General features: G+C 37.8%; 1 protein-coding gene across 1 annotated transcript; it reads left to right on the top strand.

The window, feature by feature from the left end:
• Window positions 1–1663: 1663 nt before the first annotated feature.
• LOC139718229 (hydroxyproline dehydrogenase-like) lies at window positions 1664–25241 on the top strand. The gene is made up of 10 exons (XM_071629711.1): window positions 1664–2220; window positions 3249–3436; window positions 7263–7398; window positions 8390–8491; window positions 10750–10824; window positions 16658–16804; window positions 17824–17953; window positions 21676–21826; window positions 24365–24453; window positions 24730–25241. Exons 1-10 carry the CDS (start codon window positions 1792–1794, stop codon window positions 24912–24914), a joined length of 1632 nt encoding a protein of 543 aa, XP_071485812.1. The 5' UTR covers window positions 1664–1791; the 3' UTR covers window positions 24915–25241.
• The last annotated feature ends 704 nt before the right edge of the window (window positions 25242–25945 follow it).

The raw sequence follows: 25945 nt of genomic DNA, 5'->3' as shown, positions 1-25945 counted from the left end.
CGATATAAAGCAGCTTTTGCCTCTTTGTCCGCAACCTAATTTCCATTAATGCCACAATGGGTATGCCATTCAAAATTTACATTTATTCCTCTATAATTATTTCAATTCCGTATACATCTTGTAACAATTTCACTTACAAAACTTTCCGGCTTATCATTTACTATAGCCTGTAAAACACTTAATGAATCACACACACATACAAAAAAAAAAAAAAATGAATAAATAACCACTCCAGCATGGATTTGAGACTTGTTCTAACCAGATCAAAGACATAATGATATAGCAATCACGTCAGCTCTGTTACATTACACAGACGTAAAGTCTCGATACGTTTTGCTTGTGCATACAAAAAGCAGCGGACACTTTGCAAGATTTAATAGGGCACTTTGAGCCATTAGTGTATACAATCACATGAACAAATTACTTAATATTGTGCGATATAGCCTGGCTTCCAGACCGTCTGCTCATACTAAGTCCTTTCCGCCCTCAAACAACAACATAAGTAGCAGGATGGTTGTGCCGCGGAAGGTGCATTTTGAGAAAGGAGTACAGTTGGAAAGGGGTCTGGAAATCAGACTAGAGTGGGCAGGTCGCTGTATCAACACGGGGTTTCAAGTTTCAACTAAGTTTCTCTCGGGCCTGTTGTTTAAAACCTCGACAAGAACATGGTAGCCTAATAATCTTGAAGTTTATAAACAGCATAAAATGTTTCAATCATGGCCGGCGCAACCATACAAAGGAATACATAAGGTGTCATCTCTAACTATGGGCCCCCACACTTTTTTTAACCCGGAAGTACGTAAGTGGCACTAAAATAGAAATAGATAGAGATCTTGAAGTATGGCGGCGGTTACCATGGTAACAATACTCAACAGCCAATCAAAATCAAGAATTCCATGGTAGTTACCATTGGATGGCAAAGTTAGATCATAATTGTAACTTTTATGCAACGGGCCCCAGTTGACATCGATGAAGGTGGCCCTGCTGATTCAAACACTTTCTATTCACTTGCGGCCTTTCCATTTACAGGGACCATATAACAATAATAACAATAGGCATAACCATAACAATAAACAACAACAAGTATTAACAACAACAACAACAACAACAAGAAAAGGGGGAAATACCTTTGTCCTGTTTGTCATGGGAAGATGAATCTATAAATTCCAAGAGATATAAGTATAAATCAGCACAAATTAAAAAATACCTCTTGCTTGAAAAAGTCTCTTAATAATGTTGGATGGATTTTCAAAGTAATACCATTTAATCAACAATTTTCTCTTTTCTTCACAGGCATCACATTCGTTATTATGAAATTCATCTCCTACAACTGTTTTCTTGCATTTTACACAAGTTCTTCCGTTCAAGGGGTATGTTTACTACTGCAGGAACTGTACGTCAAGGGGAAAAGGGCGGACACCTTATTACGCAAGTCTGCGGGCCAGGCGGCGCAGCGCACATGCGCATCGTAGCACTGTGAACACCAACATTGACCTTCGCGCTAGCCGATATCGATGTAAACAATGAAGTCGAGTCGTGAGCAGCCAGCCGAGCGAGCACAGCGAGTAGATAGCAAAGTAACTATACACAGCCCAGTCGCTGTACATGGTACGTCGCATAGCGTAACAGCGTCTGGTCGGGCTAATAGCAAAGAGGTTCTATGCGTAACCTCCTTGGTCGACAGCATGCATGCATGCACTGCTGTCAAAGAGCTCCTTTGCTGCTGTCCTGTTATTGTGAAACAATATAAACATTATCTTCCTATTTGCGAAGCAAGAAGTGGTTACAAATATGAGTGTTATCTTTAAAGCCAACGCAGTTTTTTGCTTGACTTCCAGACCTCGGTTACTTCTAGCGCAAGGTAACGTAACGTATTTGCTTCGGGCAAGTCGTGATTTTCCTTTTTGTGCGCAAGGAGCAGTATTCCGGCATGGCTCGTCGTCAGTGTCGTCGAAGACTTGCAGTGAAGGGGCAAGAAGAGTCCAAGGGCCTAGAATATCTAGCCTTCCTTTTACTCGAAGACGTGGAATGACTACTGTGTTGTCAACATATGGTCATAATGGAAACAAGAACTTCGAGGATCGAGACAACCAACCGCCTTTCATAGACTTCCGGAAATCAGATGTTATCTTCAGTCAGAAGTCACTTTCAGAACTGGCAAGGAGTTTTCTCGTTCTACAGTTTTGCAGCTTTGATGTCTTTGTCAACAATAGCTTAAAGGTAGGAAGAGACTGGTTATTTATGCAATCTGACATTGTATTAGTCTAGAACAGATCGAGTCTAAGAAGGAGTGTTGAACAGTGCTGGGAAAGAGTTCCTTACGTCCCCCCCCCCCCCCCACTAAATTACTATTTTTTACTAATAATAAACTAAATAAAGGTTATGCCATTTATTATGGGAAGACTTCCTTTTGAGACATAAACCTAGCATAAGCTTTATTTAGTTTACTATTAGTAAAAAAAAAAATGGTTATTTATTTTGTGCAAATTTAGTGGGGGGGGGGGGGGGGAGGGGGGGACATAAGGAACTCTGATCTTTCCCAGTGCTGAACTAGCTGGGTGATACTGATAGTTGTTCTGAAGGTTTGTTAATCTGAAAATGAAATTTGGTAATATTTTATTTATGGGGGTTTGTCATAACTAGTCTAGATCTTGGTTAATCCAAAAAATGAAATAGGGTTTGTAGACTAAGTCTGAAAATTTCAAGTGGTTTGTCAATTTGGTCTTAATTAGAAATGAAATAAGGTTCATGGACATTATTCTGAATGGTCATCCCACTGGAAATTAAACAAGATTCATTGTTCCAAAGGTTTGTCAAGACAGCAAAATGAAATGAGGTTTAATTTGTTGATCTAGAATAAAATATGTCAATCGAGTCTATAGCTCGGGGAGACCAAGTGGAGGAAGGGTGTGGAAGAGGTATTTCCCTTTCCCAGATGAGGGAGTTTTTGCACTTTCATGTTTGCAATTCACTGATCTTGTGTACATTTTTTGGGGGAATATATTTTGAAAATTGTCAATCCTTAAAATGTAGCCATATAATAGTCTATGCAGGGAAGGGGGTCGATCGGGGAGAGAGGATATCCTCTAGCACCTCCCATACAAGGGAGCTTTTACTTTTGTAGAATTGAAAGTAAAATATCTTTTGTATTCACATTTCTGATAGAATATTTACATCGAAAACACACACACAATCCATTGTATCATTACCATCACTATTCTCATTTTATAATGTGTATTATGTTGCAGCTCATGAACCTGGGCATGGCTGTACTGGGAGAGCGATTCTTCACTGCCATCATGAGGGCGTCCTTCTACGGTCAGTTTGCTGCCAGTCCAGAGTCCGTCCGCCAGGTTGCACACAAGTTTATAGAGGCCTCTATCATGCCGATGCTGGCCACCACAGCTGAGGAGGAAGTTGAGGACTGCTCAGACCAGTAAGTGTCATCACCTTTGATGGAAAGCATGTGTCAAAGGTCAGGGATCGGTGAAAGATAAAGCTGCATGATTCATGAAGCAGTTTACGACAATCGCAGTAATGACAAGAATGGAGGTTTTTCACGTAAGCAGCAGGAGATAAAAGTTTGCTGTGTGTTGCCATAGAAACTGCCAGTAGTTGTTGCTAGCAGTTGCATCATCTCACCATGACATGTTGGAGCATTAAATGCAAAATTCAAAGTGAATATCTGTGACTGTTATGTGAGGAAAATGAAACGTAGGCCTACAGGCAAACAGAGGCAACAAGTTATAAAAAATGGATTTCAGTGAAGACAGACAAATGGGACACAGTTTTTTTTTATGCCTCCGCCACGAAGTGTCACTGGAGGCATTATGTTTTTGGGTTGTCCATCCGTCCTTCCATCCGTCCGTCCTTCCGTCTGTCCGTCTAGATTGATCTGTCCTTAATTCCGTCCGTAATCAATTTTGTGGACAGCGTATCTAAAAAACCATTTGAGGTATCCTAATGAAACTTGGTATGTATATATATGAGTGGGCGAAGTTGTGCCTATCAACTGTTTGGGTGCCATGCTCAAGGTCAAAGGTCAAAAGGTCAAGGTCAAATGCTTAAGATTGCACTATTTCCCCCATATCTATGCAATGCCTTAAGTTATTTTCTTTAAACTTAGTGTACAAATGTACTACCAAATAAAGATTCTACAGAGAGAGTTTTGGGTCATGAGGTTAATGGTCAAAGGTCAAGTGAAAATGTTAAAATTTTACTTTATTCTCCATATCTTGGAAATAGTTCAAGGTACATGTACAGATGTATCTTCATGAAACTTGGTACATTTGCATGCACTGACTGGCAGCGATTATCTAGGGAATTTAGGGTCTTGGGTCAAAGGCCAGTTGTCAAAGGTCAAGGTCAACTCCTCAAAATTTCACTATTTCCCTCATATAATGCAATGCCTGCAGGATTTTTAATAGAGATTCTCTGAGAAGTTTCTGGCCAAAAGGTCAAAGCTCAATTGAAAGTGCTGGATTTCACGAACTTCCTCCATATCTCAAAAGTGACTCAAGGTATCATCATGAAACTTAGTATATACAATTATGTATTTATGCATGTTCTACCTGACAGTGATTCTCTTGGTAATTTTGGGGTCACAGGGTCAAAGGTCAAGGGGCAAAGGCCAGACTAAACTGCGAAAATTTTAATATTTAAAACTGAATTTACACTTTTTCTCCATACCTTGAAAATTGCTCAATGCATAAACTTATAAAAAGTCAAGTAAAAATCCTCAAATCCCCAAATACATGTACCTGCACTCTTGGACAATATAGCAAACCTGTAATGTTCAAGGAAAGTGAACATTCAACACATTTGTGACAAACCTAACATTGTACTATTGACCTACACCTGTTTTATCGATAGGAGAACCATGCATTATGGCGGAGGCATATCAGTCGCCATAGCGACATTTCTAGTTTTTTTATACCCCCACCCACACAAAGTGTGTATGGGGGTATATAGGAATCACTGTCGGTCAGTTGGTCGGTCGTTCAGTTGGTCGGTCAGTTGGTTGGGCAGTCGGGCAGTTGGTCCACTGCAAAATCTAGTGGATCGAACTACTCTCTCATTTTTTGAGCAATTGACCCCAAAATTGGCAAGTGTGACTGCTATCTAAGGTAGATGTGCAAGCCACCTTTTTCATTAGTATTGCATAATGTGTTGCCATGGCAACGACATATTTTCATAAAAACTTATGGATCGAACTACTCGCAACGACATAGTTTCATAAAAACTTATGGATCGAACTACTTGCAACGACATATTTTCATGAAAACTTATGGATCGAACTACTCTCATTTTTTGAGCAATTGACCCCAAATTTGGCATGTGTGACCGCTATCAAGGGTAGATGTGCAAGACACCGTTTTTGTTAGTATTGCATAATGTGTTGCCAAAGCAATGGCATATGATCATAAAAACTTGTGGATAGAACTACATTGTACTCTCTCATTTTTTTAGCAATTAACCCCAAATTTGGCATGTTTGACGGCTATCAAAGAAAGATGTTCAGGACACCTTTTTTGTAAGTATTGCATAATGCGTTGCCATGTCAACAGCAAATTTTAAAAAGAAATCTTACAAAATGTGGATCAAACTACTCTCAGTTTTATAGCAAATCATTTGAAATTTGGTATACACAATCAGTGTAATGTGTACTTGTGCAAGACGCCTTTTTTGAACATGTGAATAAATCTGTTGCCATGGCAACAGTGCTCAGTTTTTTTGTACCAATAATACAAAAATATGTAGATTGACCTAACTCTCTGAGTTCTTGAGTATTTGACTTGATTTGTGGCACATGTGACCACTACAGTATGTAGATGTGCAGAACACATCTTCTGTAGATGTTGAACAATGCATTGCCATGGTAACAGCATTTATTCACTAAAAAGCATGGATTCAGCTTACTCCCTCAGTCTAAGAGCATATAGCTTGACATTTGGTACATGTGACCGCTGTGGTATGTAACATGTGCAAACTTAATCTTTCATCATTGTTGAACAATGTGTTGCCATGATAACAGCATACAGTGTATTTTGAATGAAACTTATACAAAAATAACTGTGGATTCAGTTAACTCCCCCAGTCTTTGAGCACTTGGCTTGAAATTTGGCACGTGTGACTGCTATAGTATGCCATGGTAACAGCATTTTTTCACTGAAAAGCATATATTGTGGATTCAGCTAAACTCCCTCAGTCTTTGAGCATATATAGCTTGAAATGTGACCGCAGTACATGTGACCACTGTGGTATATAGATGGGCAAACTTAATGTTTTGTCATTGTTGAACAATGCATTGCCATGGTAACAGCATTTTTTCACTAAAAAGCATACAAAAATATTGTGGATTCAGCTAACTCCCTCAGTGAGTTATAGCTAGAAATTCATATGATACATGTGACCGCTATGGTAGGTAGATATGCAAACTTAATCGTTCGTCATTGTTGAACAATGTGTTGCCATGGTAACAGCATATTTTGAATGAAAATCATACAAAAATGGTGAGTGTGGATTCAGTTAACTCCATGAGTCTTTGAGCATTTAGCTTGAAATTTTGAGCACTTGACTTGAGATATGGCACATAACTATCAGTGAGCAAAATGTACATTTATTCAATGTTGAACAATACATTACCATGGTAACAATGTTTTTTTTTTTTCAATAAAAGGCATACAAAGTAATTGCTGGTTGAGCTAAATCCTTCAATGTAAATAGGTGGGGGTATCAATCACATTGAGTGATATTTCTAGTTTAAATACCTAAGACATAATGTCACTGTCAGATGTGTTGTGATAGTGCTATACTTTTCATAATGTTATTGATATGGAGATTAATCATGATAGTTTTGTCTCATTTTAGCAAACTGATTATTAAACTGATTTTATATATATATTAATAAGACTTATACTCATTGAAACCATGACAATCTCTAGAATTATAGGAAATATTGTGTTTGGCACCTTAATTCATGTTATCTGTTCAGCAAAAGTAAAGGAAAACCTATACCCTTTACAAATGTTTGTACCGTGGGTTGAATGTTTCAAATTGTTCCAAATGTAAAAAAATATAATTTGCAAGGCTGAAAAGGAAGCATGAATATATTCATTCAAAAGACCACATTCTACCGTACTGTTCTTAATGCATTCTCACCATTGATAAATCTAGATACCCAACATGGGTACAATGACTTTATATTGCCATGTATGATATTACATTACTCTGAGATTTTGATATTATTCTCTCCTGCCTAGGATCAGGGAGGACGTTTATGATGGAAATGTTAGCACAATGCTGCTGTGTCTTGACATGCAAGCTGAAGTAGGCATATCAGGTCGGCCTCTACTTTCTCAGCTGAAAGCAACTGCGTATGTTAAAGCTTCTGTGTTGGTAAGTTGTGAATTCTTTGCATTTTGAAGACGTTGCCCGAAACATTTAGAGCCATTAAATTCATCATTTGATGTTTAGTAAGCCATCCAAACTTCAGAGTGACGCAAAGAAATGATACAGTTATGTACAACAGTGCCACAGTCCCATATGTGGACTCATGTTGTAAAATTTCGTGTTGAAATACAGTCCAACTTCAGTTATCCGGACATGTTGGGACTGGTGGTGATCCAGATTCCAAAGCTTTGCAAGCATATTGAAAAATTTTGGTCATCTGCGAATCCGCACTTCTGCACGAACGCTACAACACGTAAAACGGGTCAATAATCGACGCGTCTTTCCACAAAATCTGCCATAACTTTTAAACTATTAAAGTGGCAGACTTGGGGTGCCCGGATTCTGAAAGTGTACAGTTCAGGGATTATTTATGTGTATCATTTTTGTAACATTTGTAGCAGTGACGCACTTTTGATTAGAAAAGTACCTTATGAGTAGATTTGTCTATGGTGAACAGTCCAAATTTGGCGAATTTGAACATATTTCGCCGTCTTGCAATTCTTCCACACGGGATATCTCGGGAACAGGAGGTCGCACGAACTTGGGGTGCACAGTTACAGAAAGCAGAGATTCTGCCCATTTTTATGATATAAAGATCTTGTTCATTGGTTGAGCAGTCCTGATGCACTTTTGCAGTAAAGTTAGACTACCCAGTCACAATTGCTACCATAGGGAACGTGTACAATCTGTCCAGAGCTATCACGTGACGAGACTACCAACAAAAATTTGAGTCGTTGACCTTCACTGTCTGCCATTGTCAGCAGTGTGAATTCCTGTAATTTCAAGCTTTTGTTTCTTGCAAAATATCATTTTCGATCTATTATCCAGGTACTTTTGTATGTGAGACATTATTTAGATACGTAGCAGCGTTATGAAAAACATAACTGTTAGGTTTAGGAGCAGAAACAACCTCCTGTTTTAATTTGTTCAATTCCAGGCTAAAATTTCAGAGGTGTTGAGAAACCTGGACCGCAGTTTCCTGACTGATAATCCGGTTGGTCTTGCCAATTTTAGAAGTGGCCTGGATGGGCATTTGGAGGCAAGTTATGTCATGTTTAAAAGCATACATTATATTTTTTCAATACTGCTGATTCCAAGACTGTTGATTGTGTTATTGCAGATGGTAAGTTGGTGAGCAAAAAGTTTACAAGCTTATATGCCTGTGTGTATGGATGCAACTAATTAGCTAACTAATTATTGTAGTGTATAGATCCTATAAAAATGTATATTTAGCTAGTAAAAACAGTTAGGAGACCATTAACACAAGAATACAGTGTGTATTTTATATAAATGTATGTGACCGTGCTTCACTAAACCAACAAAAAGTAGCACACCCTGATTTTACGTGAAGACTCAAAATAGGTGACATTGGTCCACTCAGTCAATCTTCAGTTCTTGATATTTTCCGAAAGAGCAATTCTTCGTCTACATAATTCTAAAGTTTGGGATCATAAAACAATTGGCAAGTTGTGTTTTTTGCAATTTTTCTAGAACACTTTTTGTAGAATAGAATAGAATAGAATATTGTGATTTGGCATGTCTCAGAGGCCCCTTTTCATTTCTAAAAGACCCTTTAGACACCCCTCACTATCAATGCTGATCACTCTTGAAAGGATAATCCTCTGACTACATTTAAACTTGGTATCAGTCAGGAATAGAATAGGCTTAGTTATTGAGCAAAATTTCAGCTTAAATTTGTAATCCCTTAATTGCGGTTTTCACAGAGTTTTTCATTCTGTTTTTTTTTTTTCCCCGTTCATTGCACAGGTGCAGATTAAGTACTTGAATAGATCCTAACTTTGAAAGCCTCTTTTCTCAGTAAATAGTTTTCCAGAATATGTGCTTTCTTTACGCTATTTAGATAGGTTAGGTAAGTCCACTTGTATTTAGTTATACTGTTAAAGTGGATATTTTCGCAAGACTAATTTTTTTGCGCTTAGCCGGGTAAGATGAGTTTCGAAGGTTTTTAAATACGTGGAATCAAGACATCAACTACTGGAATATATGGCAAGCAAAAACATTCGCATGCTTTTATTTTCGCGCTAGTTTCTGGTTGCGCGAAATGCCTGAAAATTTCAACATGATGCAGGGTCATATATTAAACCTGCTGGAGTAGATAGTGTACCTAATATGATGCCCTAATTAGATGTGTTCTAACATGACATGCCCCCAGTAGTGTCATCCCTCTGATTGAATCTCTTTGCTACAGAATACATTATAGTATACAAATATTGCTTTTTCTGAGGTGTAATATTAAACCAGATTTTCCTGTGAGAGTTAAATATTCACCAGAGATGAAATTTTCTCAAAGCGTGAAGTGCTGAGGGAAAATGTTGTCTCAATGGGAGTATATTTAGAAATCCCAAGGGACTGCCAATAATTGTTATTTTAATTTACATTTGAATAGACAAGACAATATTGTATGTTTTTTTTTTAATGTTTCCCACATAAATACACATTATTTCATTAAAGCCCCATTGGCAGCCAGTCAGATTCTTGAATTGTATCAGCTTACATTGATGTCACTTCTCGCAATGTAACAATTTTGATTCTTGTTGTATTTCATGTGATTGCTTTATGACCAACCATGGAGCTGTATTCATTAAGACTGTTCAATACTGACAAAATATTCCATAGCACATTTGTCTTTCATTATTTAGAATGGAAATTTCCTGCACCTGATAAGGTTCTTCTTTTTCACCCTCTCAGGCCCACAACTACTAAATTCTATTGTGAAGTGACAGGTTGTTGATGTTAATGAAATTATTAAGTAGACATATATCAAGGACTACTGGTGTGGTGGTAAATTCATAGATTCAAAATTAAAGTGATCAATATGAGGTCTGGAGTGGCCTGTCCTATTTGATCCTGCTGGGAATTGAAATAAAGATGTTGGGCAAATTCTGGAATTGCCAAACCCATCCAGTTCATTGACCTGCAACATGAGTAGAAGACCATTTCAGTTATCTATGAGTGTAGTACAGTGGCGGATCCAGAGGGGGGCGCAACCTGCGCACTCCCCCCCCCCCTTTATTTTTTTGTTAAAAAGAAAAAAAAAGTTAAATGAAACCCGGAAGTGGCACCAGAAATATTAGTTGCGCCCCCCTTTACAGAATTCCTGGATCCGTCCCTGTAGTATATGACTTGTGTAAGATTTTCCAGTTGTGAAGACATAGATCAAGAAAATGGATCATAATGGAGTGATTGTGATGTGGTGTTGATAGCTTGTAATTCAGACTGTGAATGAAAAGTGTTTTTGAAAAGATGAGATGTAGATTTGGCATAATCATGTTTCAGGAAATCCCAGAGCTGACAGAGAATGAAATGAACCACTTAAGACTTGCTCTTCGGCGGTTTGAAGCCATCTTACAGGTAAGTGTACTTCAGCTGTTAATACACACAATTGAGATACCTTAAGATATTCAGATACATCCTTATGAATCCATAGCATAACCTCAGGAACCATCATCATGTTTCTGTTACGTTCAAAACATTACAGCTGCTGGTTTAGAGATCAAAAAGTCTGATAGTTTAACCTCCTCCTTTCTATATCTAAAAGGCTAACATTTAATTTTTTTTTTGTAATATGAAACATTGTTTCAATTGCATTTTGAGTGGACATAATATGTTTCAATGCTTTTTCTCTATCATACTTAACTGCATTTGAACTTTGAAGGCCATGTTCTTAAAGTCATGTTTATCTGGTTTCTGTTTTCTGGGATTCAATATTCAGGGACTTTATTCAAGCTTTATTGCAATGCAACTATGTTCTTTGATAACAAATCCGTAATATCAGTTTTATGGCCACATCACACATTTGAAGGTTTTGCTGTCCTAGTAATCTCTTGGCAATACTGCCCTACTTTGATAAAAAGAAGAAAGTGACATTCTTTTTTTAATTAGAAATTGAGTTTTTCTCTTTCTGATACATTTTGTTTGTTTGTTTGTTTTATTTAGTCACTGGGTTGAAAGCCTCAATCAACCAAGAGGCTGTCTTTTCATAGAGGCTGTGAAACAAAATAGTTGACATGAACAAAACAAATCAAAGATACAGAAAAAAAAAAACCACCCAAAATCAATGCAAACATAGAGGTGATGCATATGTCAACAAAGAAACAAAACACATCATAGCAAAACAAAGAATAAACATGCTGTGAAAAGCAAAATAAAATAAAAAATGATCATTTGTCTTCTTCAGGTTAGATTAAACACTTTCATATCACCTCTAGCGCACATGTATGAAAGAAGCCGCACTTGACTGAATCAAGAGCATTTGTAATTAAAGGAATTCAATTCAGACTGTCTAATATTATACATTTTTTTAATATCTTTAAATATACTTATACCAGTATGAATACATCCGTGTTTTATGAAGTTTGTTATGTTTTTTTTTTTCCAGTTTGAGGATATTGTGTGAATTTCTGGGGCAATGTGCATTCTTTGTCACTGTTATTTCATCACATCAAAACAGTGGTAACATGTTATGCAGCTGCTTAAAAATGAATAGTGCAGCTTTTTCTTTCAGCAGATTTCAACTGGTTCAACTCCAGTGAGGTTGTAAAGATATTTGCTGCTGAAACGATTATCTACCAGTATGACAGCATGAAGGGCTCACATTTAAGGCATGCTTAATCTGTCAGCAGCAAAATAATGTCTCTGTCTATTGAATTATGAAATATTAGGGGTCAAAAGGAAGGAATTGCACACATACATCTAAGAGAGAAACACGTTTTGCCCATTTACTACAAAACTCTCTTTTATAACCTGCTTTCTTTTGTCAAAGTATGGCAGCATAGCTCTCTGAATTCCTACGAGTCAACTCTGTGTTGTAACAGTTCTTTGTATCATTACAAACATTTTGTCACAGTGCCTGGATTGGAAGTATGTAACATTGAATACTGAGTATAGTACTATATCTATGTTTGTTTAGAATATATGAGCATCAAGTATGTGTACACAGACTCTTCAATTCATATCTACACAAACACAAGAACAGAGATACATGTATAGTCAACCTTGTCCTGCCAACAAACTCAATGAATATTCAGATTGTGCGGTACATTAGAGATCATCTAATAATGCAGATGATAGAAAACATGATACCAGGGCTTCAGCCTTTGCCATGTAAGGAGTTAACTTGAGATCTGTAATCCAGAACTTATTTTTACCCCTTAAAATTGGAGTTCAAATTTGTGTTAGTTTGTACATTTTAGAGCTGTTTCCAAAACAAAGTTACTAATCTGATAATGCCACCTACATGTACTCATCCATCCAAGAATCTTCCATTGCCATTTATCTGTCATTGCAGTAACTGGTTGCCCTCAGTAAATTACCAATTGTGCATGCCGTCAACTTACACTTTGCACATAATATGCCTGCATGTTATAAATGCACACATTATGACAGGATATTACTAGGTTATGCCACATAGCATGACCTAAAAACATATATGTTCACACGTTTTTTGTACTTTGATCTAGCCATATCTCATATCCCCTCTACAGCATGCAGTGTGTCCATCCTGAGGCCAAATGTGCCCTCGAAACCACTTCCCATACGTGGTTTGAAAAACAAATAGGAACATATCTTTTTGCTGATCTAAGCACTGACGGCAAGAGTCTATTGACCCAGTTCTCTTCCAGTATAGATTATGGGAGATTGTAGAATTGACCTCACATTCAAGTTGAAAATGTTACATAAGTTGAATTAATGCAAATAAACAGTAATTGAAGTTTTACCAGTCTAATGCAAAAGTTTAAGGATTTTTTTTCCCAATTTCATGTGTCTTCATTAAATGGTGATCTTAGTCACAACCTTTGATTATGGTAGTTTTATTGTCGAGCCCACCGGAGGTGAGGGGAGACTAAGGGATCGCCTGCGGCGTCCCTCCGTCGTCTGTCCGTAACGCTACAAAACTTCATGGATCATAACTTTTGATCCATAACTCCATTTGTGACCAAACTTGGATGGTAAATGTCCCTTGGGGAGTGGATGGTCACCACAAGGTCAAATGTCACAAGCAGAGGTCAACAAACTTTTAGAGGCCAATGTTAAAGGACAAGTTCACCTTCATAGACATGTGGGTTGAGTGAATGCAGCAATATTAGTAGAACACATCAGTGAGAGTTTGAGAAAAATCAGACAATCTGTTAAAAAGTTATGAATTTTTGAAGTTTCTGCTCAGTCATGGCTGGATGAAAAGACTACTATAGCTCTTGATGTCACATGAGTTCAAGGATATAAAGAAAGAATAAAGAAAATTCAACATATTTCCATTTTTCTCGCATAATGAAAGAACACTCGATTTCTCTCTTTCAGAAGGCAGGGGGAATAATATTACCCTTAACATACGTCAGTAGCAAGTCAAAGAAATGTGCACTTTATTGTCTCGCCCACCGGAGGTGAAGGCGAGACTAAGGGATCCAAATGGCGTCCGTCCGTCGTCCGTCCGTCGTCCGTCCGTCGTCCGTCGTCCGTCCGTCGTCAGCAATGGCAGCCACACTTGGGTGATAGAAGCACTAGGGGTATCTTCATGTTATGGTGTTGTCAGAGGTCATGTGATGAGGTCAAAGGTCATTTGAGGTCATATATTAAAGGGTATGTGCAAGACCCTCTTTTCTATGTTAAAGTTTACCTGCAAGACTCTCTTTTGACAAATAACTTCACATAAGTTGCTTGGATTACAACCTAACTTGGGTCATAGATGCACTGGGGGTACCTTCATGTTATGGTGCCGTAAGAGGTCACATGATAAGGTCAAAGGTCATTTGAGGTCATACGTTAAAGTTTACTTGCAAGACTCTCTTATCACACATAACTCAGCACATGTTGCTACAATGGCAATCAAACTTGGGTGATGGTAGATGTCTCTTGGGAAGTTGAAGGTAACCACAAGGTCAAAGGTTACAGACAGGGGTCAACGAACTTTTAGGGCCCAATGTTAAGTTTTTAGGGTGCATTTTGTTTATGGCTCATAACTTTTGATCCCTTTGTCCGTTTGTGCCCAAACTTGGATGGAACATGTCCCTTGGGGAGGTGAAGGTCGTCACAGGTCAAAGGTCACAGACAGGGGTCAACAAACTTTTAGGGCCCAATGTTATGTTTTTAGGGCGCGTTTTGATTGTGGCTCATAACTTTTGATCCCTATGTCCGTTTGTGACCAAACTTGGACGGTAGATGTCCCCTGGGGAGTTAAAGGTCATCACAAGGTCAAAGGTCACAGAAAGGGGTCAACAAATTTTTAGGACCCAATGTTAAGTTTTTATGGCGCGTTTCGATTATGGCTCATTACTTTTGATCCCTTTGTCCGTTTGTGACCAAACTTGGATGGTAAATGTCCCTTAGGGTATTGAAGGTCACCACAAGGTCAAAGGTCATAAGCAGGTCAATTAACTTCTGGGAGTTATAAAAAATATTAATTCCTTGTACGCGAATGGGCGAGACACAATTTGGCGATTGCCTTGTTCAAAAAGTAAAGTTTTGTGAAATTCTCTTTTTATTTTACTTATATAGTTGTGCGCATGTGACATCATACACTGTAGTAGTCTTCTCTTCCAGCAGTGACTGTGCAGATACTTAAAATATTAGTAACTTTTGAACGGATTGTCGGATTTTCCTCAAACTTTCACTGATGCGTTCTATTAATATTGTTGCATTCACTCAATCCGCATGTACATGAAGGTGAACTTGTCCTTTAAGTTTTTATGGCGTGTTTCTATCATGGGTCATAACTTTTGATCCGTAACTCCATTTGTGACCAAACTTGGATGGTAGATGTCCCTTGGGGAGTGGATGGTCACCACAAGGGCAAAGGTCACAAGCAGGGGTCAACGAACTTTTAGAGCCCAGTGTTAAGTTTTTATGGCGCGTTTCTATTATGGGTCATAACTTTTGATCCATAACTCCATTTGTGACTAAACGTGGATGGTAGATGTCCCTTGGGGAGTGGATGGTCTCCACAAGGTCAAAGGTCACAAGCAGGGGTCAACGAACTTTTAGGGCCCAATGTTAAGTTTTTATGGCGCGTTTCTATTATATGGGTCATAACTTTTGATCCATAACTCCATTTGTGACTAAACTTGGATGGTAGATGTCCCTTGGGGAGTGGATGGTCTCCACAAGGTCAAAGGTCACAGGCAGGGGTCAATGAACTTTTAGAGCCCAATGTTCAGTTTTTATGGTGCGTTTCTATTATGGGTCATAACTTTTGATCCATAACTCCATTTGTGACTAAACTTGGATGGTAGATGTCCCTTGGGGAGTGGATGGTCACCACAAGGTTAAAGGTCACAGGCAGGGGTCAATGAACTTTAAGGGCCCAATGTTAAGTTTTTATGGCATGTTTCTTTTTTGCCATAAATTTTTACCCTTTTATATCTCTTTTTATCTGTTATATCTTTTTTTTTATCTGTGGTATATCCCATTTGCATACAATTTCTTGTACGCAAATAGGTGAGACACATTATGGCACTTGCCTTGTTTCGATCCTTTCGTGTCTTCCACTGGCCTGCATAGAAATTCATTGAAACTAAAGAGAATAAAGTTTTAGCCTTCAAATAAATTAAAACACTGTAGTGTTGTAATTGCCTAGCTGTGGTGACTAGGAAGAAGTTATAGTTGCAAAATCATTGACAAAAACAAAACAAAAACAAAAGCAAAAAATGTGGTCATTTTAATGTACAATGTAATTACACAGCTGTGAACTGATAATTGCCTCTATGTGTGGTTGTGAGTTCAGGTTGTGACCAAAATCACCAATTTGTGAAAAATGTGAATCTGGAATACCATGACTATTTCTATTACTAATATTGAGACTTCTAACACTGTTTGTTTTGCTTGCTATGTTTGCTCAAATCTTCCCCTGTCTTTTCAAATTCACTCGAACATAATAATAAATACAACTATCATCCAGTGAAGAGGAATTATCAATACCCTCATGACTGATAGCGTTTTGGATCCACATTTGAGGAGTTTGATCAGAAAAAAGTGATAACTCCATTCTTGTTAATTTGAGATTCTTGTGATTAGAGCTGATTAAAAACAAGGAACAATAACAAGTTTTGGGATAACTGTAATCATAACTTCAACAATATTTCTTGCAATGTAACAAGTGAGGTATCACTGGAAAGGCTTTATTTTACTCTATCTTGAAATGACACTTAACCAGTTTTGCGACAAAACTCTTCATTTGTTTGCTGTGAACCAGAGGGCCGTGCAAAAAAAGGTGCGGGTCTTGGTGGATGCTGAGTTTTTCTGCACCAACGAGGCCATCAGCCTCATTTCCTTCGCTCTGATGAAAAAGTACAATGCTTCACAGCCGACTGTCTGGAATACTTATCAGTGTTACCTCAAGGTGAGTCTCAGAACAGTCTAGGATGCTTGCTATTTATGAAAGCTAAGTTATGTAACAAGATTAAGGGCACGTTTAAACTGAGCACAGTACGGGCAATGGGCCAGACTTTTGCTATAGTGCGCCAAAAGGAACCATGTCTGGTTCTGTTAAAAAGATATTATCAGTAAATCAATTAGATTAAGAGCAAAAAAAAAAAAATCAACGGTAGAAGTTTAAGTTTGTAACAAAATTATTAGTGGGCAAGTGACATTGTAACGGAACCAGACATGGTTCCTTTTGGAGCACCATAGCAAAAACCTGGCCCTTTACCCGTACCGTACTCGGTGTAAACGGGGCTTAACTCTGGCATCACTCACTTGAGGCTGATCAATGTATGATGCTATATAAAGACAGCAAAGCTGATATTAGTGTTTCCTTTTGGATATCTCCTTCTCACTGACCTCTAATCTCTCTGTCTCATCACCTTCATTCCTTTCCTGTTCAGATGTGTTCATCCATTGCACCTCACATCCAATTCTTTTGTTCAATATATTTTGTGATAAGTATTGATCTCGGCTTGTTGCTATCTTCATCCAGTTTGTTTTCATTGGTGGTTTTGGTGAATCAGGTTCTGTATACATTTTAGCTTGCCCCTTCCATTCCTTTTACCTCTATTGGTCCTCTTAGTTAATTTAGATATGCAAAGATGCAATATGCTGTATAGTTATGTAGATTAGATTCATTAATTGTGCTTAAGTGTGCTGAGAGCAAGCAGTCTAGCTGTAAATAAACTAGTGCATCTCAGGACTAATTCAAGCCTGCCAGGACTTATGTGTAGTCTGTGTCCTACAACATGTAGCACTCCTGCAATATGCCAAATGGTATTATGAAATAGTGTACCATCATGGGCTAAGCAATTGTTTCCTTGTTTATTTTTCTGAGTGGCAAAAAGGAAATAGACAAACTGAAATGTACCAAATTATATTGCTCTCTCTCTCTCTCTCTTTATATATTATACTTAATAAATTTTGTTTTGGCAGAGTGCAATGCAGAATGTGACAGCTGGTGTTGCAGTAGCTGATGCAGAAGGATTTCAGTTTGGTGTCAAAGTGGTGAGGGGGGCCTACATGGACTATGAGCGGAGTGTGGCTGCGGCCCAAGGGTTGACAGGTTTGTGCCATTCTCTGCTGGTCAAGTTTAGAGGGGTTGCTGAGAAGGTCTTAAAGGCATAATTTACCATTTGCAGATGAAACAAACACCCAGCATTAGTGCTTTAAAATAGTTCTAAAATGTGAGTTAGGAATAGAAACAACCGCTGTGAAAATTTGAATCAGTAACTTCGATGTTAAGTACTGTTGAATATACTAAATGTGAACAGTAGTTATAATAAAAATGTTTCCAGACTAAACCGTCTACAGTTACGGTTTATCAAGAAAAGTACAGATATCTCCTTATATTTTAGGCTTTATCACAAAAATGTTATATGATAGGATGTTCTGTGGTGTAACAGACCTACACATATGCATTAAGTGTCATATCTTGAAAATTTTTCTTAAATCACTGTTCCCAAAGGTACACAGGACCTTTAAGGTCAGTCCGTGGTCAGTGGGCAATTCATATGTCTGGCTCTTTTTGCTATCATTCATTTTTTAACTTCAAAAGTGGCTATCTTAACTTAAGTTCAACTTGTAGTTAGCTGACTTTTAAGGATATGTCGATGCTCCAATCAGGGTCTTTAACTTTAAGTCAAGGACAGTGTGAATGGAACTGGTAGATGTTACATTGAAGTTATTGCTATATGCTCAACACAAGAAATCTTGTGCAGTGGCGTATCTAGGGAAAACGGCGCCCGGGGCAAGCGCGAAAATTGCGCCCCTAATTTCTGAAAAAGTGTTCAAACCCAACCCCATCCCGGTAGGGACTTTAAACAAAGTCCACATGATATGCTTTTTAAAGCACTTAAAAGGGGTCTTTTTGAGGGTGATTTAAATGTAATGAATTTTGATAAATTTTGGCGAGCGAGCCGAAAATTTTGGTATTTCAGCTTACAAAACATGGAATTCTTGTCTTTTTTTGCTAATCAAATCTTACAATTCCAATCAAGATATAGTGACGGCCTTATAGATAACGATTTACACCAACAAACTGCATGAGGAATTTTAAAAGTACTCTAAATTAGTACGCGCGAGTTAGCCGAAATTAATTGTATATTTCCACGTCATCACGTTTTGTTCTTATCTCTTTTTTCTTGTTCTTTTTTGATAAATCTTGGCGAGCGAGCGCAGCGAGCGAGCCGAAAATTTTTGTATTTCAGTACAAAACATGGAATTCTTGTCATTTTTTGCTTATTAAATCTTACAATTCTAATCAAGATATATTGACGACCTTATAGATAACAATTTGTACCAACAAACTGAGGACTTATAATACTAGTACTCTAAATTAGTACGAGCGAGTGAGCCGAAATTTGTATATTACCGCGTTATCATTACGTTTTGTTCTTATCTTTATTGATTTTTTTTCGCCCCCCCCATATGTTCGAAACCGTTGGCGTCCTCTCTTGATCCAATCGGCGATCGATTTAGAACGAATGAAATTGCAGCCGCTGCTCCGTGTAACATTTTTCCTGCTTAAGATAAAATTACATGTGTTAACACAATAGACAATGTCATTTTGTGCGCGTCATCGTGACGTTTTGTTCTTATTTTCTTCTTCTTCTTTTTTTTGGATAAATTTTGGCGAGCGAGCGCAGCGAGAGAGCCGAAAATTTTTGTATTTCAGCTTACAAAACATTAAATTCTTGTCATTTTTTGCTTATTTAATCTTACAATCCTAATCAAGATATAGTGATGGCCTTATAGATAACGATTTATACCAACAAACTGTGGACTTATGAAAAATACTCTAAATTGTACGAGATAGTGAGCCGAAATTTGCATATTTCCGCGTCATCATTACGTTTTGTTCTTATCGTGCTTGATTTTTTTGCGCCCCCCCCCGTATGTTCGAAACCATTGGCGCCTTCTTTTGATCCAAGTGGCGATCGCTTCAGAACGAAAGAAATTGCAGCCGCTGCTCCGTGAAACATTTTGCCTGCTAAATGAAATAACATGTGTGAACACAATAGACATTGTCATTTTGTCCGCGTCATCATCACGTTTTGTTCTTACCTTCTTTATTTATATAAATTTTGGCGAGCAAACGCAGCGAGCGAGCCGAAAATTTTTGTATTTCAGCTGACAGAACATCGAATTCTTGTGTGAACACAATAAACATTGTCATTTTGTCCGCGTCATCATCATGTTTTGTTTTTATCTTGTTTGATTTGGTTTTCTGCCCCCCCCTTTTTTTTCCGGGCGAGTTTTTTTTTTTTCCTTCTTCTTCTTCTTCGTTTTTTTTTTTTTTCGTTTTTTGCGCCCCAAGGAGTGGCGCCCGGGGCACGTGCCCCCCGTGCCCCCCCCCCCCCCAGATACGCTACTGATCTTGTGGTTGTGATACTTTGCAGATTGATAATCAGGGTGCCCTCTCTGAAGCGCCATAGTATGTTGCTTGTGAGTAGTGTTTTGACCCCTCTAAACACTGAATTACTTCCAGTAAATATTTAGTATGCATGAAATTGGGATCCCTTCATATGCTGTGCACTGCTTTTTGGATTTGTCATTGAATGCGGGTACAATGTAGTTGTTAGCTAAGTATGAGTCTTATTATTGATGATGATAAGCACTGTGTGAACTTAACTTGTAGTTATATTAGATAATTATTATTAGATAATTATATTATATATAATTATGTTAGATAATTTGGGTTATTATCAATGATAGTGTAGCCTAGTGTGTGAACATGACTTTTGTACAGTAAAGTAACTTGCAATAAGAACGAGAGTGAATCAAAGACAACAAAGTTGTGTGTATAAAGAATGTTGTCATAAACAGGTGGTTTATTTCAACATTGAATGTACTACATAGTATGTGTTAATACCCAGGTGGCATACTGAATGAAAAAATCAATAGTTTCTTTGTGTGCCAATACAATGGAAATCAACCAGCAAAACTTGTTTGTTTGCTATGCCATAGCTCTGCTATAGAGAGTTTGCAGGCTATCTGTATAATCTATCCACTGACCCCTTTTACTGCAACATTTTTTGTTCTATTTTAGTCACTGCAGTAGGACTGTGATATTAACCCGTTGAGGATGGTTTGATTTTGCTACAACATGCATTTCCCATAGACACCTGCCCGAATATAGTCGGGACTTGTCCTCAACAGGTTAAAGAGAAAACAGAAAGTTGATTTATGCCTCAGTCCTCATGAATGACACACTACCCTGACAAAATAAGGCTACAATAACATATTGAATTCTTTTAAAACAAAAGCAACAATATATGGCTGTCAAACTCTCTGGTAGTCACTGTGTGTGTGGTATAGTGGGCAAGGCTCATGGGGTCTTAACCAGAGGTTGCGAGTTCTTACAATAGCAGTTGCTCATAACAGTTGGCAAGCTATTATACCCACAATGTCTCCCTTCATTCTCCTAATAATGGTGCCTGGCTATCTCTGAAGATGATGAAACAGTGACATTGAAAATAACATAGATGAGCTAGAGCTTAGATCTGCAATGTATTTTAATTTCATTCCATTTTGTGTATGGGCTAGATCTGTCTAGAAGCTAGAACATGTGGATGTGTAGATTCATAGTTCTTACACCTTCATAGTGAAATAGACAAACAGATAAGAAAGAATAGTGCCAGGGAAGTTCAGCTTCTTGTGTCACTTTACTTTCCTGTTTTGAGTCGATCAAGCATTCATCTGACAGGTAAGATTAAATCCTTACTGTCTAGAAGTTATTCTCTGACGTTCAACCTGATGCTTGATGACCACTTCTCCTACTGCCAGATCCTGTCAATCCAACCTACGAGGCCACAAACACGATGTATGACCACGTGGTGGCACATCTCATGGACTTGGTCGCCGAACGTGGCGGTGAAAGAGTCAATTTCATCATTGCCACCCACAATGAAGATTCGGTTCAAAAAGCAGTGCAAAGGTATGTGGCGGAAATACTGAGGTGTAGCTCTAAAACAAAACTTCACTCTATTACTCTCAGGTTGGCCTGAATAGTGAAAGCGAAGTTATTCAAAAGAAATGGCAACAGTTTCATTTAAATGAGACCAAGAAGTACAAAGTTCATGAGTTTTACATTTTGCATATGAAGTGCGTTGATATCAGTCACAATCTCACTTAGATGCATTGTATGTAAGATACGGTGATAAAGTGATGACTGTGGGAATGATGAACTTTCATCACAAAATATACATGATGGACACACATGCAGTGCATGGGTCTGCAAAGCTAGCCTAGTAATGTACTGGAATTTACGGTGAGCCCCGAAAAAATTCAATTCAAAATCTAACGGTCAACAAAAATGTACTAAATGTTACCTTCCACTTTCAATACTTTATGGGAGTTTCTAAAATGATACCCTCTTCAACATACCACTGTATTTATACAACTCTTCATTTAAGGCATGCGAATGGGATTCCCTACCTTTAAGGGTAGTTATCCCAAACTGATACATGCAGCAATAGTATTCAAACACATCAGTCAAATTTAAGGAAGATCAGACAATCGATTCAAAATACATGAATTTTCAAAGTTTTGGTTGCATTCATTGCTAGCAAAATAGCTACAACAGTTGGTGGTGTCACAGGAATGCAAAGATAACAAGGAAATATAAAAAGAATTCCCCATGGCCATGGTTTCCTTTTCAAGAAATGAAGAAAGAACACTTAAATTACCAGCATGATGTGAAAAGAAAGGCTGGGTAATATCTGCTGTAAATTTTGCACAAACAAAAAATTCATTCTGCTATCATACTCTGGTTCCTAATATTTTGAGTGATTGTGAAATATATATATATATATATATATATATATATATATATATATATATATATATATATGTATGTATATATATATATATATATATATATATATATATATATATATATACTGACATCAAAAGACTAAACCACAACATGGCGGGGCGGTGCAAGAACAGTAAGAACAGTTTTGCTGTCAATATATATATATATATATATATATATATATTCAAGAGTGTGTAAAGGGAAGGAAAACATGTTTCAGCTCAATAATGATGCTCACTTTGCCTTTGATATATTGATATTTTGGTCTGGGATAGATATGATTAGGCAGATAATGGAATATTTGTTTATGAATTATATGCCTCTGCACCAGAAAGGTGCTGAGGCATCAAGTTTTCAGTTTGTCAGTCAATCCCTCTCTCTACCTGTTCTTTCATCTGTCCAGTCATAACTTCACAGCCATGAAGAGTCCAGTGGTGTCATTGCCTGTTATAATGGGAAATGAATTGATTAGTAATTATTGTTTGCCGAGGTGAATGACCTTTATCTAAAAGTGAATGAAGGACCTATATACAGTATGTCCCCCCAAAAAATTACAATCAAATTTTTGCATTGATAACACCCAATATGATTAAACTGTCTAAGTGCTACTTCAGGGTCTTAAAATATAACATCTTAGCTCTATTTTGCAGAAAACCCCATTCAATTTGGTTAAGCGGTCACAGAGAAATGTGGAATGTTGTAAAACATGTCACAGAGACTCCAACCCAAAGCACCTTCTGATCTGGAGATTCTCCCACCTGAAACCCCTAGCAAACGGGAGACTCCAACTTGATGTGTGCAAAGTGCGAAGTTCCTAGGGTTCTAGATGCTTTCTGATGCTATCTAAGGTTTATTTTTTCAACATACGATAGAAATAAGTAAGAAATCCTTTCCAACGGGAGACAAAGAGCCAGGGCGGGAGGAATTGAATCTCAAGCGGGAGAACGGGAGATTTTGCAAAAATGGGTTTTCGGCGGGAGATCTCCCGTCGAAAACGGGAGAGTTGAAATCTCTGATGTCATGAGTCTGATTCTTCCAAGTTGAGCACTTTGATGCTTTTGTGTGTGAATACAATAGACAGAACTTGGAGGGAAGAGATTCTTGACATCCTGTACAAAATTCCTCATTTCTCTTTGACCACCTGAAGCAAATCGAATGGGGTTTTCTGTAAGATGTGGGCAATGAGTTATAGTTTCATACCCTGAATTTGTATTTGGATTGATTCACTATTTTTAAAGATATCATTGCGGAGGGTCCAGTTGTAATTTTTTTTGGGACATACAGTATACTCTTGACAGAATGTCTGTGACCTTCATCTAAATGTAAATTAATGGCCATACTTCTGACAGAATGTATTGACTGTGTTAAGACGCAAATGCAGCCCAGGCTGTATTGCAGTTAATTTTTTCTAGGGTTTTGTTTTGTTATATTTTGCCTTAGTTTCTGAAAATGAGTAAATTAATATAGCGGGTGAAGCATTAGTGGTATTTTGCCTCACTTTTAGCAAAACTTACAAAACCCATTTAGAATAGATACACTTCCTCCTTCAATTTTAAATCTTCTTGTATAAGCTCTGAAACAATTAAGAACTGTGCAATTATCCAGATATGTTTTGCTGTTATCCCATTGTTTTTTGTCTTTTTATGTTTGTTCTTTAAGGATGTGGGAACTTGGACTGCCAGCTGGGGAAGGCAGTGTTGTGTTTGGTCAACTCATGGGAATGTGTGATCATGTGTCATATGGTTTAGGTAAGTCAATCTGTGTTTGTCTCTCTGTCTATTTCATATGACATATTTCCTGGCCGATGTCAGTTATCCAACCATCACGTACCATCATGTTTCGTGATCTCCTTATTATCGGGACATGTCAGGCTGGCTTACAATTTTCTCCATGTTTTCTTGCATTTTCAGTGCTAAATCTCACTCAAAACAAACACAATTCTATCAATTATTTATGCAAATGCACAGTAGGACTTATGCCAACTATTGTGGTGTGCTGTGTTTGTGTTTTGCCATTAAATACAGGCCAATCTGGATACCTAACCTACAAGTCCATTCCATTTGGCCCATGCCGGGATGTGATGGCCAACATTTCGCGGCGTGCTGTCGAGAACAAGACTGTGTTTCACCGTCTGAAGCAAGAGAAGCACATGCTGCGCAAGGAGATCGGCCGCCGCACGCTTTCTTGGAGTCAAAAGGTTACCACTTGATCCTTGCCAATAGTGCCTGCATGTCTGTCACCCGATACATCTCACAACGTGCCTACAACTAAGACCAAATGGTTCAGATCTACCAGGGCAGTACTTGACAACCTGGACCCATGTACAGCTATAGACTATATGGCAGTGCTGTTATTTTCAAGAGGGTTCACTGACAGACGTAGTGCTGTACCATGACAGTTCTCATCATATCATGTTCAAACGGCAATGTTTGAGTGTTTTCATGATCAACACATAGGGTGCCTACTGTACACGTACTTTCAACCATAGAAATGCACAATGACAATGGAATTGAATTTAACGCCCCCAAAAACAAACAAACAAACAAAAAACAACCCTCCCCCCCCCCAAAAAAAAAAAAAAAAAACCAAACAAATAAACAAGCATACACCTTCTTTGTTCATGGTTAGAAACTGAACAGATATGAGATGGATGTGCACCTCCATTTCCAAACTGAGATTGACTTGGAATTCTGTGAGTGTGGACAATTGGTATGTGATAAAGTGAAGATGTGCATTGTCTTATGGTCTAATATTTGCCATAAAAGACAGTAGTGTATAAATCATATTTGCTACTAAGGAGTTGTAATATGTCATATATATGTTCCAGTGAGACAGGAAAAAAGCTAACATTTGTAGCTTTTTTAATGTATAGCACTTTGTAAGTACTATGTGTGCTGTATTTTATCTCTACTTGTTTGGGCCAGCACCTAGCTGCCAGACGATCATTTTGAATTCTTGGTGATTAAGACCTTGCCTCAACACTGATCATATTTTATGCCACTATGTTGGGAAATTCAGCTTTACAGGGAAATAAAAAAAAAATCAAAATGCTTCTATATGTAAATTTCTTGTAAGAAATTGTTTGTGTGCTTGTTGTCTGTGAGAACAGAAATAGTCCTGCCACTGTGTAATGAATTCTCGCCAACACACATACGTGTACACAATGTACCCATGTAGAATGACATTATTCGGTAAAAATGTAGTTTGTAGTAATTGATGTGGAACATGTTGATGATTGAA

Source organism: Diadema antillarum, unplaced genomic scaffold (assembly GCF_040938485.1).
Source record: "Diadema antillarum isolate AM-2024a unplaced genomic scaffold, OU_Dant_1.0 scf00000008, whole genome shotgun sequence".
In the NCBI taxonomy this organism is placed as follows: Eukaryota; Metazoa; Echinodermata; class Echinoidea; order Diadematoida; family Diadematidae; genus Diadema; species Diadema antillarum.
This window is presented reverse-complemented; position numbering and strand designations above follow the sequence as displayed.

Excerpts from the sequence above, each read along its gene's own strand:
- LOC139718229 (XM_071629711.1), top strand. The coding sequence starts at position 1,792 with ATGAGTGTTATCTTTAAAGCCAACGCAGTTTTTTGCTTGACTTCCAGA. Across the intron at positions 17,954-21,675 it reads TGCGGCCCAAGGGTTGACAG|ATCCTGTCAATCCAACCTAC; the intron begins GTTTGTGCCATT and ends TCCTACTGCCAG. Across the intron at positions 24,454-24,729 it reads TCATGTGTCATATGGTTTAG|GCCAATCTGGATACCTAACC; the intron begins GTAAGTCAATCT and ends CATTAAATACAG.